At 36.1% G+C, this 15,222-nt stretch overlaps 4 protein-coding genes across 4 annotated transcripts; 3 read left to right on the top strand and 1 right to left on the bottom strand.

The window, feature by feature from the left end:
• The first annotated feature begins 2,672 nt into the window (after positions 1-2,672).
• Positions 2,673-3,166, top strand: LOC148764024 (uncharacterized). Its single transcript, XM_088803232.1, has one exon. It carries the CDS (start codon positions 2,753-2,755, stop codon positions 3,164-3,166), a length of 414 nt encoding a protein of 137 aa, XP_088659358.1. The 5' UTR covers positions 2,673-2,752.
• Positions 3,167-3,735: 569 nt separating this feature from the next.
• On the top strand, positions 3,736-5,756 carry LOC18608642 (formiminotransferase cyclodeaminase-like protein). Its single transcript, XM_018116546.2, has 3 exons — positions 3,736-4,129; positions 4,789-5,323; positions 5,468-5,756. Exons 1-2 carry the CDS (start codon positions 3,736-3,738, stop codon positions 5,295-5,297), a joined length of 903 nt encoding a protein of 300 aa, XP_017972035.2. The 3' UTR covers positions 5,298-5,323; positions 5,468-5,756.
• A 2,274-nt stretch (positions 5,757-8,030) lies between these two features.
• LOC18608644 (formiminotransferase cyclodeaminase-like protein) lies at positions 8,031-9,993 on the top strand. Its single transcript, XM_018115947.2, has 3 exons — positions 8,031-8,207; positions 8,798-9,206; positions 9,377-9,993. The coding sequence occupies exons 1-3, from the start codon at positions 8,157-8,159 to the stop codon at positions 9,892-9,894; spliced, it is 978 nt and encodes a 325-aa protein (XP_017971436.2). The 5' UTR covers positions 8,031-8,156; the 3' UTR covers positions 9,895-9,993.
• Positions 9,994-10,055: 62 nt separating this feature from the next.
• On the bottom strand, positions 10,056-15,097 carry LOC18608645 (beta-glucuronosyltransferase GlcAT14A-like). The gene is made up of 4 exons (XM_007043442.3): positions 13,446-15,097; positions 12,576-12,651; positions 12,364-12,479; positions 10,056-10,761 (listed from the first exon to the last, which is right to left on the bottom strand). Exons 1-4 carry the CDS (start codon positions 14,095-14,097, stop codon positions 10,253-10,255), a joined length of 1,353 nt encoding a protein of 450 aa, XP_007043504.1. The 5' UTR covers positions 14,098-15,097; the 3' UTR covers positions 10,056-10,252.
• Between the last annotated feature and the right edge of the window lie 125 nt (positions 15,098-15,222).

Below are 15,222 nucleotides of genomic sequence, written 5' to 3' on the forward strand. Positions count from 1 at the left end.
AATATCTCCGAAGAATAATGGATATGGGCTTATATTATTCAAATGCATCAAAATAAAATTTAATTAGTTATGTAGATATAGGATATTTATCTGATCCACACAAAACTCGATCCCAAACAGGTTATTTGTTCACATATGGAGGTATGGCTTATAAAGCAAACTATAGTTGTTACTTTTTCTAACCATGCAAAAATTTTAGCAACTGATGAGCAAGTCGTAAATGTGTTTGGTTAATATTTGTAACTTAATATATTCGAGAAACGTGTGGCATGTCAACCAAGAAAGAAATTTCAATAACGTTATATGAGGATAATTGTCAGTTAAAATTCTACCACGTAAGTATACATATCAAATAGATAGTATATAAGCAAGCAGAGTATCGATCCCATAGAGAATTGATCTAAAATTTTACTAAGTACTAAAATTAGAACAATTTAATCTTATCCAAACACTCAAAATTAATTGATTAACTAAAACTAATTAACTAAAATTTAAACCAACAAGAAAAATCAAAATAATAATAACTTAAGAAAATATCAAATCAAACAAGCCTATGATTACAATATCCCTCACATTTCATCTAAATCTTACCTCTCTTCCTTAACTTATTTCAATGGGTTGAATTGCTAACCTGGAGTCCTAAATTATTTATAAAGGTCTCTCGACTCATATTATAAAAATATTTATTTTAACTAAACCACTATATCCCTATGTGAATTGAAATTAAAACAGACTCATTAAACTCAAACTCTAATTTGGCTACATATGGCTTATAGGTATATCCCTATCCTATATGCAAATCAATTAATATGATCATATATTATCCCAATTTTAGTCTATACTAAACTCCCTTTCCCAAGTTTGTTTAGGTTCCTAAATCAATTTAACTGGTGATTAGGCAATTAAAAAGCATTAAGAACAAATTAGAATAAATAATTCAAATCCCATTAAAAATAAGCAATAAAGAAATTAAAAATTTAGATTACATATGAGTTTAATTACAATCCTACAAAAAGAAAATTAGCTACTCATAATTGCAAAAACAAATAACATTATAATAAATTTAACTATTGAGAGTAACAAGAAAAATAAAAGCTAAGGAAGAAAACAAAACAATATTTACCGCATTGATCTCCAAGTTTCAACCTCAACTCCTAACTTCTTGAATCTCCCAAAAGTTGTCTCCCTAATGTTGTTAAACATATCCTATTTATACTAATAAGCTTAACTTAAAGTTCCTTAAGCTGATCTAGGGTTTAATTGGGCTTAAAAGTGTAATGAGAGGCCTAAAAATCAATTATCAATCTTTACAATTTTCCATTCCTGGTACAATACGTCTAGCTATTTTTCAACACGATTTTCTTTATCTTCGAGGTAGAACTGGGTAAAGTGATCTCATAAAAATTGTAGCTCTGTCTCTTAGCTTTCCAATGGTCTAAGAATAACATCATTTGAAGTTTTGTAACTCGAGTTATGACTAAAACACTGAAGCATATGTAAGCAAACTTTCAGATCTTTCAACATCTTACTTTCCAAAATTAAGCCTAATTTCTTTTAATTCCTAAAAAATATAAAAACTAATAAATAATAACTAAATTAAAAAGAATAACATAAAATTAAAATAACTCACTTAAAAATAAATTAATTATAAAAATAACTAAAAATAAATAAATTATAATTAAAAATTAAGAACTTAATTAATATTAAATAACAAAATTGGAACAAAATAATTCTATAAAATATAATTATCAATAATACTGTTTGCATAGTATAAAAGGAAAGATATATTAAAAGCGATCGAACAAAATACATGGTTCGTCAAAATTCTTCTTCACTCATGATATCCAAGAAAATGGTGAAATTAGTGTTCAACAAATTTAGTCAAGTGACAATCTAGCAAATTTGTTCACCAAAACCCTTCTTACTATAACATTTGAAACGTTGGTATAAAAGATTGGAATGTATCATTTTAAAGATCTCTATAATGCAGTCATCAAGAGAGTAAAATACGCATTGTACTCTTTTCTTTCATTAAGATTTTTTCCACTGGGTTTTTCTTGATAAGATTTTTAATGAGACAGTATTTCAAAATCGTATTCTTGAGAAGAATTATATTTTTTTTCCTTCACTCGAATTTTTTTTTCATAAGTCGTAAGGTTTTAATAAAACATATTCTTATTACAATAGATATTCAAGGGGGAGTGTTATAAATAAATATGTGAATGTCTATTATATTATGACCCAAAAAGTACAGACCAAGTCAAACAGCCTAAAAGGCAAGATACAAGAAATGTAATATAATTTGAACTTTTAAATATAATTAGATTAAGATTATGATTCAAAAAATTGTTAGCCTATAAATAGACTGCTTCACTTCATTTGTAAATATATACTTGAATAAAATCTTCTTACTCCCTCTAAATACTTTTTTTAAAATATTTTTTCTTATATTTTTCTTATAGTTATTTTTTTAGATTTATTTCATAACAAAATTTCTAATTTTACCAGCACAAAAAAAGATGGCTTTTTCTTAATTAAATTTTCCTGAGTAGAAAAATCCGTCCAAAGCACAACAAACCTCCTAAGAGTACAAGTCCAAGTCAGCCCAAAAAGTAGCTACCGCCCATTGGGCCAAGGCAAGGCTTCCACCCCATTGAACTTCCTAATTCTCTCACGCACAAAAGAAGAAAATAAAGAGACAAACTTGGAACACCCAAATTTGGCGTTCTTACGAGCGAAAGATTCCTCTTCTATGGACTCAGCCGAAGATATTTTCGATTCATCGCTAAATCTAGAAGAGACCCATTATCAAGAAGGTTACGAAGAAGGCTACAAACACGGCATAGCAACCGGTAAAGAAGAGGCAAGGCAAGTGGGTCTTGAAACGGGCTTCGAAACAGGCGAAGAGCTCGGTTTCTACAAGGGCTGCGTCGACGTGTGGAGCTCCGCCATCCAAATTGACCCGACTCGGTTTTCCACTCGGGTCCAAAAGGGTATAAAGCAAATGGAGGAATTGATCGAAAAATACCCAGTTGTAGATCCGGAGAATGAAAGCGTCCAAGAAATAATGGAAGCTTTGAGGCTTAAGTTTAGGGTTATCCGTGCAGCTTTGGGTGTTAAATTGGAATATGATGGGTACCCAAAACCCAAAGACATCGAATTTTGATTTGACCTATTTTTTAGGTATTGTAAATGCCACGTATCAAATGTTCTTTGGGTTTTTTAGCTTTTTGTACAAGGATTGTGTAACAAATTTTTTGTTGAATCTGAAAGCCAATTATCTAAGTAGCCGTATTTTTTTCCGTATAAGGGAATAGGTGTAATTAACCTTGGCAAATATACACCGATAATGTCGTTAAGCAGCTGTATGATTAGTATCCATATCAAGCACTTGATCCTGACTTCTTCTGTGCCTTTGATTGCGGCCAGTTTTTCATAAATCATTGAGTTGGCCTTGTCCCACATTTTAAGTAGTGCTAAAAGTTTCAAGCTTGATCTGTTCTCCTTTACGTTTGCATCCACTTTTTTTTTTTTTTCAGTTTGTCCTACATATTTTTCCCGTTTGGTTTCAGCTGTAAGCATACTGACTGTAGTTGATTGTTTGCAGCCTTTGTGGTCCCCACTCCCCATAAACTATGGCTGCAGATATTCCTTTATCTCATTTCATTATCTCTATCAGTATAACCCTCCTTTTTTATGGCAGCTCTTACAAGCTGAAAGAGGAGCAGAAAACATATGTTGAACAAGATGCTGGCTTGTGGGAAGGTGTACATTTCTGAAAGCCGAAACAGAGCAGCTTTGGAGTTGATAGAACGAGCTGCTGCGAAGCTATTCCCTGAGGCTGCTATTGTGAACAAGTTCGTAGATGTGACTTACAATAGAGTTGGTTATACGGTTGTCTCCAGATTGACTTCAGAACCATCGCAAGATTCATTTCCTCTGAAAGGTGCAGTGTTTGCCATTGTTAAGGCTGCTTTGGAAACCATCGACTTTGAGTTGCATTCTGGGACTCATCCTCGACTTGGAGTTGTTGATCATATATGTTTTCACCCCTTGGGACATACTACCTTGGACCAGGCAGCTGCAATTGCAAAGTCCTTGGCAGCAGATATAGGCTCTAAACTTCAAGGTCTCTGCCTTTTGAACCAAATGTCATGTAGATGTTGCCATTACTAGTGTTAAAGTAGTAACTGGAACTCTTAAGAAATGATTACGCAAAAAATTTTGTTGGCTTGCCATATTGATGTGAATAGTGAGTTTATGACTATCCCGGAACCTGGAAGGATTCCCTTTGTTTTTAATAAACTATTCTGTAAGATTACAGTCAGGCAGAGCAAACACAGATTTAAAGTTGGCATTTTTATGTTATTTTATTATAGTTTTTTTGGCCTTTTTAAATGACTGCAATGAACAATTGCACAATCTCTCTCCCTCTGGAGTAGGCCAGAGGCATGGTCTGCACGGTACCAACTGTAGAGAGTTCCTCTTTCCACACCGGAGCTATAACATGCAATCAATATAGATTCTAGATTTTCTTTACTGATTTAGTATCATTATATCATCTTTGTCGCCTTGCCCGTTTAAAAATGGTCTATTAGAATCAAAGTTTTGTGTATAAAGAAACTGCATTTTCCTGAGACTTCCTATGTGTGCGTTATCTTTTCAAATTACATGGGATTGTGATTTTTTCTTTGGTGGTAATAATTATTTAAGCTAATATTATTTATTTGTCTGCTCCTAAAAAATTTTACCCTTTGTATTGCTGATGACCTTAAATGGTAACTGCAGTACCTATATTTCTTTATGGAGCTGCCAATGAAGGGGGAAGATTGCTTGATTCAATCAGAAGAGAACTGGGTTATTTCAAGCCTAACTCTGGCGGTATTCAATGGTCTGGAGGGACAAGATCAGAGTCCTTGCCCCTGAAGCCTGATGCAGGTCCAGCTCAAGTGTCTCCAGCAAAAGGTGTTATTGTTATTGGGGCAAGCCATTGGGTTGCTAACTACAATGTCCCTGTGCTCTCAACTGATATCGCTGCCGTTCGTAGAATTGCTAAACAAGTAAGTGAGAGAGGAGGTGGACTTCCTTCAGTGCAAGCCATGGGACTTGCACATGATGATCGTGTGACTGAGGTGGCCTGTAATTTGTTGGAACCAAGTAAAGTTGGAGGAGATAAAGTTCAGCTTGAAGTTGAGAGGCTTGCAAAGGAAGAGAGGTTGAGTGTAGGGAAGGGGTATTTCACTGATCTTTCACAGGACAAGATAATTGAAAGTTACATTAAGTTGAGTTCTTCCTAACTAATGGATGAAATATGGTCTTGGAGGTATTTTTGTTCTAATCATGTATCTCATGTTCTCCTGCAATTCTGTTGCCTCATAAATTTGTTGTGATCCTATGAACAATAACATTCATCACTTAGATTTGGAAGACCGCCGGTTTTTTGACAATTGGTTTCTCTTCTGTTCAGGTTATGAAATTGCAATTGTTATAAAAAGGGAAGACAGCAGAATGCAAGTATTATTTTAGATGACTAGTGTCTGAAGTTTAAGTCAGAAGTTAATTAATTTTGTTGGTGCTATTAAATATTCAGACATACTGAGGAACTTCACCATGTCAGAGTAATGTTACAACCATATCACTTTTAAATTTTATCTATCTTTTTTTTTGCAAAGAGAGCAATGCTTGTTCCTGTATGAAGGGGAGAATTGTTTGGAAACTTTGCTACATTCTTGCAATCAAAATTATTAGTGATGGAAGAGGTGCTACAGTCAGATTTATGCTTGCAGTATTCATGGGCGAGTGCGTTCCGCATGATTGAACCTTAAACAAGATATTGATTTCACAGGTGGATTAGAAATAATATGCTAACCATATTTAACACTTAAAAGCTTTAAGTGCAAAATGAAGGGGATTATGTTGGGTTTGTTGTCAAGTTGAAGCCTCGATAGGCGGAACAGAAGCAAAGATTGTCTAACGCCTTTACATTACAAGCCAACTACCCAAGCTGTGCAGACAAAAAAATTGTTTAAATTTTCCGATGTATTAAAAAGACAATAGATCCCTAGCACTTACAATGCTTTTTCTTCTTTTTCGAATTTATAGTTTAGTTGTGAAGAGTGGAGAGGGGAAAGGGAGGATATGAGCTTTGCATGTAATATTATAGTACAACATTTAGCAGGATATTGTGACTATCCAAGACGCAATGATTTGAGTAAAGAACCACCCGTGGCTAACTGGGTTTCTAAAGGACCCATCATTAAAGTAATTATCATTTCATTAATCTTGATTATTTTGTTTTAATGTGTTATGAAAACATCATACAAAAATTAATGCATCTGATCAACGTAAATATGCAGTAAATGGATAGACATTCTTCTCTGAAGTTTACTTCGAATATTACTAAATCTTGCTTGCAGAACAAGATGACAGGCGCTGTACAGTCAACAAACTTAACACTAATAGTATTGCTGAATTATCTGTTCTGTATACATATTTTTCGTCGGTTGGTCGGTTAGTGAAGTGAGATGTTGCATTCAACGTCAGAAAAGAAGACTTAAAACTACACGATCTCTATCTTGACCTGCAATAGTAATATCAGATATTTAACGGAAGAGCTGTTCATCCTTTATGAAAGTCTAACCATTCCTGTCCTTTCCCAATTCAACTTATTCCATTTAATTGAGTTGTTATTTGGTTGAAGATGATTTCAGGTTGGAGAGGAAGCAACATTTGCAACCCAAACAACCTCGTGTCAGACTTGTTGCCACTAAAATGATCAGTTCTAAGCCCCAAGCAACTCAAATAGTGAGTAGATGCCAATACAAAGGCGTACGTACTCAAGAATCATGATCAATAGTAATAATAAAAAATATCTTTAATGTGTGAAGTACATTGGCCAGAGTCACAGGTCTTTTGATTAAAAGACTCGCCGAACTCTATGCACGTCTATGTGCTCTCCTGTCAGCCTGTAGACACTTTATTTTATTTCGGTCGGGGGTCAAGTGGAGCCGTTTCTGACCTCCTGGGATACCATTTTCTGACCCGAAAACCTACGCTGAAAGCCACGCTTTTGGATGCTTCTAGTTTGGGTTTTGTTCTCTCATGTGACCCACGGGTAGAGTTGTCAATATGGGCTGATTAGACCCGGCCCAAATCTTTATAAATTAAGAAAATATAAATTAGGTCATGTCAATCCATTTTTTATATGAACTATCAAAACTTCAACTCAATTCACTCTTATTAGTCCATGAGTTGGATTGAGTTAGTTTCTTTTTAAAAAAAAAATTTATTTTTTAAATTTTACTTAATAAATTTTTTATTAATAAAATTATTTTATAATTTAATTTATAAATTAAAATTATTAATTTAATAAGTAAACATTAAATACATTGAAATATATAAAATAAATAATATTATTGATAATTAAATTATTAATTTTATATAATTAAATATATAAAATTATTAAATTAATTAAAATTATTAGTTTTATGACTCATAAGACTGACCCGTCCCAGCCCACCCCAGCTCTCTAATTTAGTGGATTGATCCATTTAAATCCGATTTTAATATAAACTTAAATTTTTAAATTCAATCCATCTAATATTTTATAAAAAATAAACCAATTTAATGAATCAGGCTCATTTTGACAAGTATACCCACAAAGTCTACTTATTTTTATTTAACTTCTGGTTTTCATATGTGGCATTTGGAGCAACGATTGCGATTCATTTCTTTCTTTTAAATAATTTGTGTCTTGTATCAAAACTATTAAAATATTTATATAAAATTCACATTTATAAACACTACATCTCTTTAAATATATATAAATAAAATTATTAGGATTATAATAATAAATTTGGCAGGACAAAAACGTTTTGGTTTTTATTTATGGATGAGGATTTTGTGTCAGACTTGTTATGGGACAGGATCTTTGTATGCTGCTGTCGAAATGCCCACATGCTGAGTCATAAGCAGCGATGCGAGCATTTTTTCAAAACAAATTATTAATCAATGAAGTCATGTACATCATATATGGATTTGTCTCCTGAGTCCTGAGGAGAAGGTTTCAACCGGCGAGAGAAGAGGCAAACCCCCTTTGGCTCTTGTAGTATTTGCTAGGTGCTAAGGTGTTTGATTGGGAAATTTTGGGGTTGAAGATGAGAAACCAAGAGCAGAGGGATGGAATGGATGTTAGCTCAAGTTGCAAGGTAAGGCCCTGCTGTTTCTAACTCCACATTGACCACATATCACTACATCTCTTTCCCTTTTTCTTTGGGAAATGCAGGGAGGAGACCAGAGGTAGGTGGTTTAATTAAAGGGCATGTATTCTTTGTTGTTCATGAGACAACAGGGTCATTTACTGTTTCCCCTTTGGAAACGAGAAACAGATGATTGGTGATTTACTAATTCTTCTTCCAATCCATCCCTCCCTTCCTCCTAGTTTCCAGCGCATCCAATTCAATTGTGAGCCTTGACTATTAATTGGTTCTAGCTATGGAATTTTCAATTGCATACTGAATTTTGCTACTCAGGACAGCATTTTTCTTCCTAAAACGGGGTTAAACATTCTTGGAGAAGACCCATGAATCTTATGCATTCACTCTAATTTTACGGTTTCATGTATAATTTGTAACTGGTAGGAGATACTATTGCAACGTATAATAAACATTTCTAGAAAACAAACTTCGCATCCACTTAGCTGGACCTGATCTAAGTCAAACTCACAAAGCTTGCCGTCTGTTTTAAAAATACACAATCCAAGGTTTTGATATAAGTTCCCTCCCTTTTTTTTCACCAGAACAAAAAGGCTGCAAATCAATCCATGCTGCTGTGCTGCAAGATCTTTTTCTCTGAATCACGCAACCGTGCAGCCCTTGATGCCATAGAAAGAGCTGCAAGGCTAGACCCAGAAACTGTCGTTGTGAACAAATTTGAGGATCGAGCGTACAACAGGAGCCGCTACACTCTTGTTTCATATGTTGTTCATGACAGCACTGGTACTGCTATTTATAGCCCCTTGCAACGAACTGTCCTGACCATGGTTGAGGCTGTTTATGAAGCCATAAACCTTGAGCTGCATTCTGGTGCACACCCTCGGCTCGGCGTGGTTGATGACATTGTTTTGCATCCCTTGGCTCGGTCATCCTTGGATGAAGCAGCTTGGCTTGCTAAGGCTGTCGCAGCAGACATTGGCAACATATTGCAAGGTTGGTCCAATTCTGCTATTTAAATTGTGGTTATTTCATCTAAAATTCCTAGTTGGAAAAGGATCCATTTATAATGAAATTCAAATTTCAAGACATTTAATTTTTATCACTGCTTGGATAGAAAAGCTTTTCTATTCTGAAGTTGTCATTTTATTTTGATGTTGTTGCAGTGCCAGTTTTTCTCTACGGCGCAGCACATCCAACAGGCAAGGCCCTGGACACCATCAGGCGGGAGCTTGGTTACTACAGGCCCAATTTCATGGGCAACCAATGGGCTGGATGGACTATGCCTGAAAATCTCTCCAAAAAGCCCGATGAAGGCCCAACCCGGGTATCTCGATCTAGGGGCATCACCATGATCGGTGCCTGCCCATGGGTGGGACTGTACAACGTGCCTATCATGTCTACAGATGTCTCCGCCGCCCGCCGTATTGCTAGGATGGTGAGCGCCCGAGGCGGCGGGCTCCCGACGGTGCAAACACTGGGCCTTGTACATGGTGAGGACTCAACTGAGATAGCTTGCATGCTTCTGGAGCCAAACCGGATTGGAGCGGACAGGGTCCAGTCCAGTGTTGAGACGCTGGCAGCCCAACAAGGGTTGGATGTGGAAAAGGGCTATTTCACTGATTCTTCACCTGAAATGATTCTTGAAAAGTATCTAAACTTAATTTCCGCTGACAGAGCTTAATCACACCAAGGGTGCAATTGACCCTTCAAATAAATGTTGTATTGCATAAATCTTTTAACCTCGTACAACTTGTATTTAATTTAAGCGATTCTCAACCGAGTTCTTGCACCGTGTTTAAGCCTACAACCCCAAAAGCTGCATGCTTGAGGATATTCTGTCCATTGGCGTTGTAGCAGTCTATTTATTTACACAAATTAGATTCAAAATTTTGGACATATGTTGGAGAGTTGACAGTGTTATAAGCTTGAATGTTCATTTTTGTATGTGAAGAAAAAAAAAATTCCGCCACCCTTATGACAACTATGAAGTATGAATCCAGCCATTTATACACTTGGGGTTATCCGACTCTTTACCACTATCATGAACACTGCTTCTTCCGAAAATCTTCAGATAGTAGCGTCTTTAGGAGTTCCTGCAGCCTCTCAGCACCAGGGCCTGGCCTAAACACAGAATCATCACCACGCACATAACATGGGTCAGCTCCACCCTCTGAACTCCCTACACACCATGCTCCAGGTGCAAAACGCCCAGTACGGCCCAAAAGCTCTTTATCAATTTTGTCCAACACTGGATCATTCTTATGGAATTTCCGAGCAAAGGGCGCCTTGCTTTTCACCATTTTGTCAAAGTCTTTCATTGACAACGAGATTGGATGCTGCTTTGGAGGACTGTCCCAAGCAATGTAGTGGAGATCATGGCTTATTGCAGTGCTACGAAATTCGTCAGTGTTGCAAATAACAGTGTGGAAGTACCCTTCTGGAGAGGAAACGAAATTTGTATAGTACATAAGGATGGTTCGTGGGAGATTATCCCATCCCCATATACAATACTCAACAAAAGTTCTAGTAAGTGCTACCCACGCAGAACCTGGACACAACAAAGGCAAAACAAGCATTTAAAATTTTTTTCATACATTGAGTCATCTAGTTCCGGATTTAAATGAATATAAAACACAATTGTATCTTGTTAATATGCATATTGAAAAGACAAAAAAACCTCATACAAGGAGGCCAGCAAAATCAGAAAAATAAAACAATCCAAACTCTGCATTTAAAATCCCCAAGAGACTTTACTAGGAAGCTCATGGGAACCGTTCACAAGATTTGGTTATTCAGATCAGCTTTCAACCCTAGAGAAGAATTGTGGGCGATAGAAAAGTACATAATGATTCTTGAAGATCTGAGTAGTCCGTAGATGCTTTCAGATGTACTATCTTAACCAATTTATGGGCAGGATTCAAAGTGAATGATTTCTTTATGGTATTTAAACTTTCTCAATAGGCTGAAACTGAAAGAAGTCAAGACCCAGGGGAGCAAACTGGTAAGAGAGATTCTCCTATTTGTTTTTCCCAGCGAGAGAAGGAAGTTTCATCAATTTCTTTTAGAGATGCAGTGGATTAAGTTACAGCTAAATAATACCTATAGTTCAAAATAATTAAATGCCAGTTCAATTAACTGTATAAAACATTTAGGATAAATAACGATGACATCTTGACCTCTAGCACTGCTGAACAGAAACTGGAAGGACTGCAGTTCTTCACCAAGTTTGTTTGCGATGAGTTAGCTATGGCACTTATAAGCAGTCACTATAAAAGAGCATATGACAAAAAAAGTGTCCTCCATCGCTGGTCTCACCCAACTAAGATCTACTCTCCTTTCTCTCACTGGTCCATGTGGAACATCAAGCGTTTAGTTAAATAGGATTTGAGGCTGCAGTGAGAGAGCTAGCTGCTTGGAAATTTCCCATGCAGCTTGTTCAAGCTGATGTCAAAGCAGCAAGCAATCATTGAGTGTTAGGAGTTAGGTTAAGGCTCAAGTAGGTTGGCTTAGCCAAACTTCAAGCAATAGCACGTTTTAGATGATCTTTCAACCTTTCCTATAGTCTCTGGCAATAGAAATCAGAAAGTGACACATAAGAAGAATGATGGAGTACACCCTCAAGTTTGCAACTATAAGTACCTAAGCCTAATTGTAGGCTCTGGCCCCAGGCAAAAATATTGCTTTGATTAATAGTTTTTACTTTCAAAATCAACAGCTAATTGAAGCTTTTCAGTTCCCTACAACAAAATTAGGATAGGGAAGGAATTCTAACATAGAAGACTTGATTCTAAAATGCAAAAAGAAGTTTCTTACTCCAAGCAATAACACGTGGGTTGGGCCAACCCACAACACTCAGCAAGAGCCTTCCATTCCAGCATTTACTACTAGCAAAGCAAATGCAACTTAAGTCTTAAGCTCGAAAGATGGAACTAGTATACAAGATCCTTTTTTGGAACATTAACTTCAGCTGATACCAGATCAGGCTTAAGACAAAAACTACTATTTGGGATTTCAGATAACACAATTAACATAAATGAATTATGACCTTTAATATAACAAAAGGTGGATGGCAAACAATCTACCTAAGATTAGAGAAAGTCTTGGGTATGGTGTGCTCAAAATAAACAATAAAGTAGAAATGATAACCAACCTGTATACAACTTGAAAGATGTGGGCAGTGATCGGCGTTGTGTGGTCCAAGCAATGTCAGACTTTTTGGACAAGTAAAGACCTGGATCAACAATGATTGGTTTTGCTCTCTGGTTCCTGCAAAAGCACAGAACTACGCATTTAAACTGATGACATTAGGGAATAAGAAGAGGAATATTCGAGAGTAGTGAATATACTAGGCATTAATCTTACAGCTTCCAACCAGTAATCTGCATATGTTCAATGAAATTGAGATTTCTTGACAAATTGGAGAAAACATGTAGCAAATCTGCACAATCAGAACACATATCAGATATTCTTCAGCAAACAAACAACAGAACTCTAAGTTTCTGAAAACACTCCAAAACTCAATAACAAATGCATGTCATAATGATAAAAAGAGACATATTGACGGAACTCTTTCAGACATTGAAACCCATAAATGAAACTAACATTATAGTACGTGGAAATCATTCAAGCACTCAGATGTCTCTCAAATAGGCCTATGCAAAGGCCAGGTAGCAGAAATTCACAAAAGGGGCAACCTAATGTCTAAAAACACAGTCAAAGATGCATAAAAAAATCTCACACAATTATGTTGATTAAGCAGAACTGCAGAAGCTCCATTGTATAAGTCAGCTCATTCGAAAAGTCTCTAGGGTCAAGTGAAATCTAAAACTCATTAGACAATTGATTGAGCCCCCTCATAAAATAATTTTCAGTAGAACTTAAGTTAAAAATTTCCATACTCTTTAAAATTCTATTTCAAAGTCTAGACCTTAACTTAAAACTTCCCATAGAATCAGGAAAGTAGCTTAAAAGGCCATATATGTGCATAACCAAGTTTATTTATATTATAATTGCTGTAAAGAATTCACGTACATTGTGAGAAAAAAAAAAAGGTGGTAGCAAGAAAAGTTTTCAGACCAATTTAGAGCTAAATGTCATGCTATATGCATAGTAATGTTCCTAAATACATTAAACCTATGGAAAAAGCCCTCATAATGACAAACAGACAAGATAACAACAAGAGCAACAGCCTTGACAATGAATAGATAAAGAGAAAAAGTCTTAAGCACTAACCATCTTGAGTCACAAGGGGATAATCTGAGGCACTAAGGTTTAGAAACCAATCCCACTCCAGGCTCTCCTTCAACAGTATTGCAATTGCTTGAAGGGTGCAAGCAATCATTGTAGGACCTTTGTATGTTACCAAGTTAGATTGTGCCATTACGCGCACATTCTCCACTTCACGAAAAGTTGGATCACCCTTCACCATATTTGTCAATTCCAACCTTTCACGGGGAGGAGCCTCAAGATCCAAATGCAAAACATACTGATTTCTCGGATGGTACACTGCCTGCAAGGTCCTCATCATCCTATGACTATCTCCCTTTGTCCCTGAAATAAGATATGCTAGTCTAGGTGCTTCCACATTTGAATAGCCACTTGTGTTAAACGATTTCTTTAAATCTGATTCTACAAAATACCCACTTGAGTCCTCCGCTCTTGCAAAGGAAATAATGTCAAATGGCAACTGGTCTCCACCATAAGGAGCATTGAACAACCCAAAAATGGCAGATAAAAACAAAGTAATCGATACAAGTAAGCTTGCAAGAAATGGAATAATCCATTTTCTATCACTAAACACCCTTCCCGAATGAGAATTGACATTTTTCCTCACACTTGTCAATGGGTTTCTCATCAACACCAGTTTCCTGTAGAGCTTTCTCATTTTGGGTAATAAAACCCAAAATCTTCAGGCCTCCAGGTTAGGTCACGAACCCAAGATACGTGAAGAATCAAGCACAAACCCACCAACGTTACTAAGAAATAGGACCAAAAAGAAGCAGGGAGGTCCGGAAAGAGAACCAAAACCGCCTTCTTAAGTGTAAGAAAAACATTTAATCTGAGGCCTAGTTTTCTTCAGAAGAAAACATGGGTCTCAAGCAAAAAGATCATTTCATTGATATGAAGTAGAGAAGTATCAATACAAAAAAAAAAAAACCCAAATTCCATATGAAGATATAAATAATCAGAGGATGGGTTTAAAGAGAAGGATATTCAAGAAAAGTTTGAGGTAGAAGCTCAACGTTGGTTAATCAACTCAAAAATAACACACCAAATGCAAATGGGGAAAGATATTTACAGGCTAATACAGCATGAAGCAGTAACCGACACAACAAGAATTCAAGAAAAAAGTGTAACAGTTAGAATTAGCATGCAGTAAATAGAAAGCAGCTTTTTGCTCCTAAACTGCCCCCAGATCTAATTACGAATCAATCCCAGAAAATCGAGAATTAAGAAACAGAAAAGAAAATATACTTAGAGTCTAAGTTTTCAGATACTTCAAATACACGAGAGTTCAAAAGGGAGAGGTAGAGCAGCTTACTTTGAAACAAAAATGACCCAGAAAAGGATATGAAGAAAGTGATACGGAAATATAAGTGCTTACTCAATAGAGAATAATTATGAGACAGAAGAAGAAAAAAGGTTGAAGCTTTTACTTCAACAGCTTCTGAGCTTTGAGATTGAGAATGAAACAGAGAAACTAGGGATACAGAGAGAGAGAGAGACAGAGAGAGAGAGAGACAGAGAGTTGATCGAGATTTCAGCTTTGATTTGCTGCTTTGCTTTCATTGATGGCAAAAACATGGATTTAATGCTTTAGTTATTTGCTGGAGTGAAGATTATTCACGTAAAGTAATCCGTGTGGTTACCACTGTTGTACGCTCTTTTAATAAGCGTGAATTGCACTTCTCAACAACTCTCGACCTAATCACCACAGAACGCTGCCCTTTGCGAGTGGGGATTATAAACAACCTAAGAAGATCTTCTTACACAAAACACCGTCAAGTGC

The sequence above is a fragment of the Theobroma cacao genome, chromosome 2 (assembly GCF_053813885.1).
Source record: "Theobroma cacao isolate CCN51 chromosome 2, ASM5381388v1, whole genome shotgun sequence".
Classification (NCBI taxonomy): Eukaryota; Viridiplantae; Streptophyta; class Magnoliopsida; order Malvales; family Malvaceae; genus Theobroma; species Theobroma cacao.

Bases quoted from the DNA above. Each gene is read 5' to 3' on its own strand.
- LOC148764024 (XM_088803232.1), top strand. From the start codon at position 2,753: ATGGACTCAGCCGAAGATATTTTCGATTCATCGCTAAATCTAGAAGAG.
- LOC18608642 (XM_018116546.2), top strand. From the start codon at position 3,736: ATGTTGAACAAGATGCTGGCTTGTGGGAAGGTGTACATTTCTGAAAGC. The intron at 4,130-4,788 runs GTCTCTGCCTTT...TGGTAACTGCAG, and splicing joins TATAGGCTCTAAACTTCAAG to TACCTATATTTCTTTATGGA.
- LOC18608644 (XM_018115947.2), top strand. From the start codon at position 8,157: ATGAGAAACCAAGAGCAGAGGGATGGAATGGATGTTAGCTCAAGTTGC. The intron at 8,208-8,797 runs GTAAGGCCCTGC...TTTTTTCACCAG, and splicing joins ATGTTAGCTCAAGTTGCAAG to AACAAAAAGGCTGCAAATCA. The intron at 9,207-9,376 runs GTTGGTCCAATT...ATGTTGTTGCAG, and splicing joins CATTGGCAACATATTGCAAG to TGCCAGTTTTTCTCTACGGC.
- LOC18608645 (XM_007043442.3), bottom strand. From the start codon at position 14,097: ATGAGAAAGCTCTACAGGAAACTGGTGTTGATGAGAAACCCATTGACA. The intron at 12,480-12,575 runs GTAAGATTAATG...GTGCTTTTGCAG, and splicing joins CAGATTACTGGTTGGAAGCT to GAACCAGAGAGCAAAACCAA. The intron at 10,762-12,363 runs GTTGGTTATCAT...TGTTGTGTCCAG, and splicing joins ATCTTTCAAGTTGTATACAG to GTTCTGCGTGGGTAGCACTT.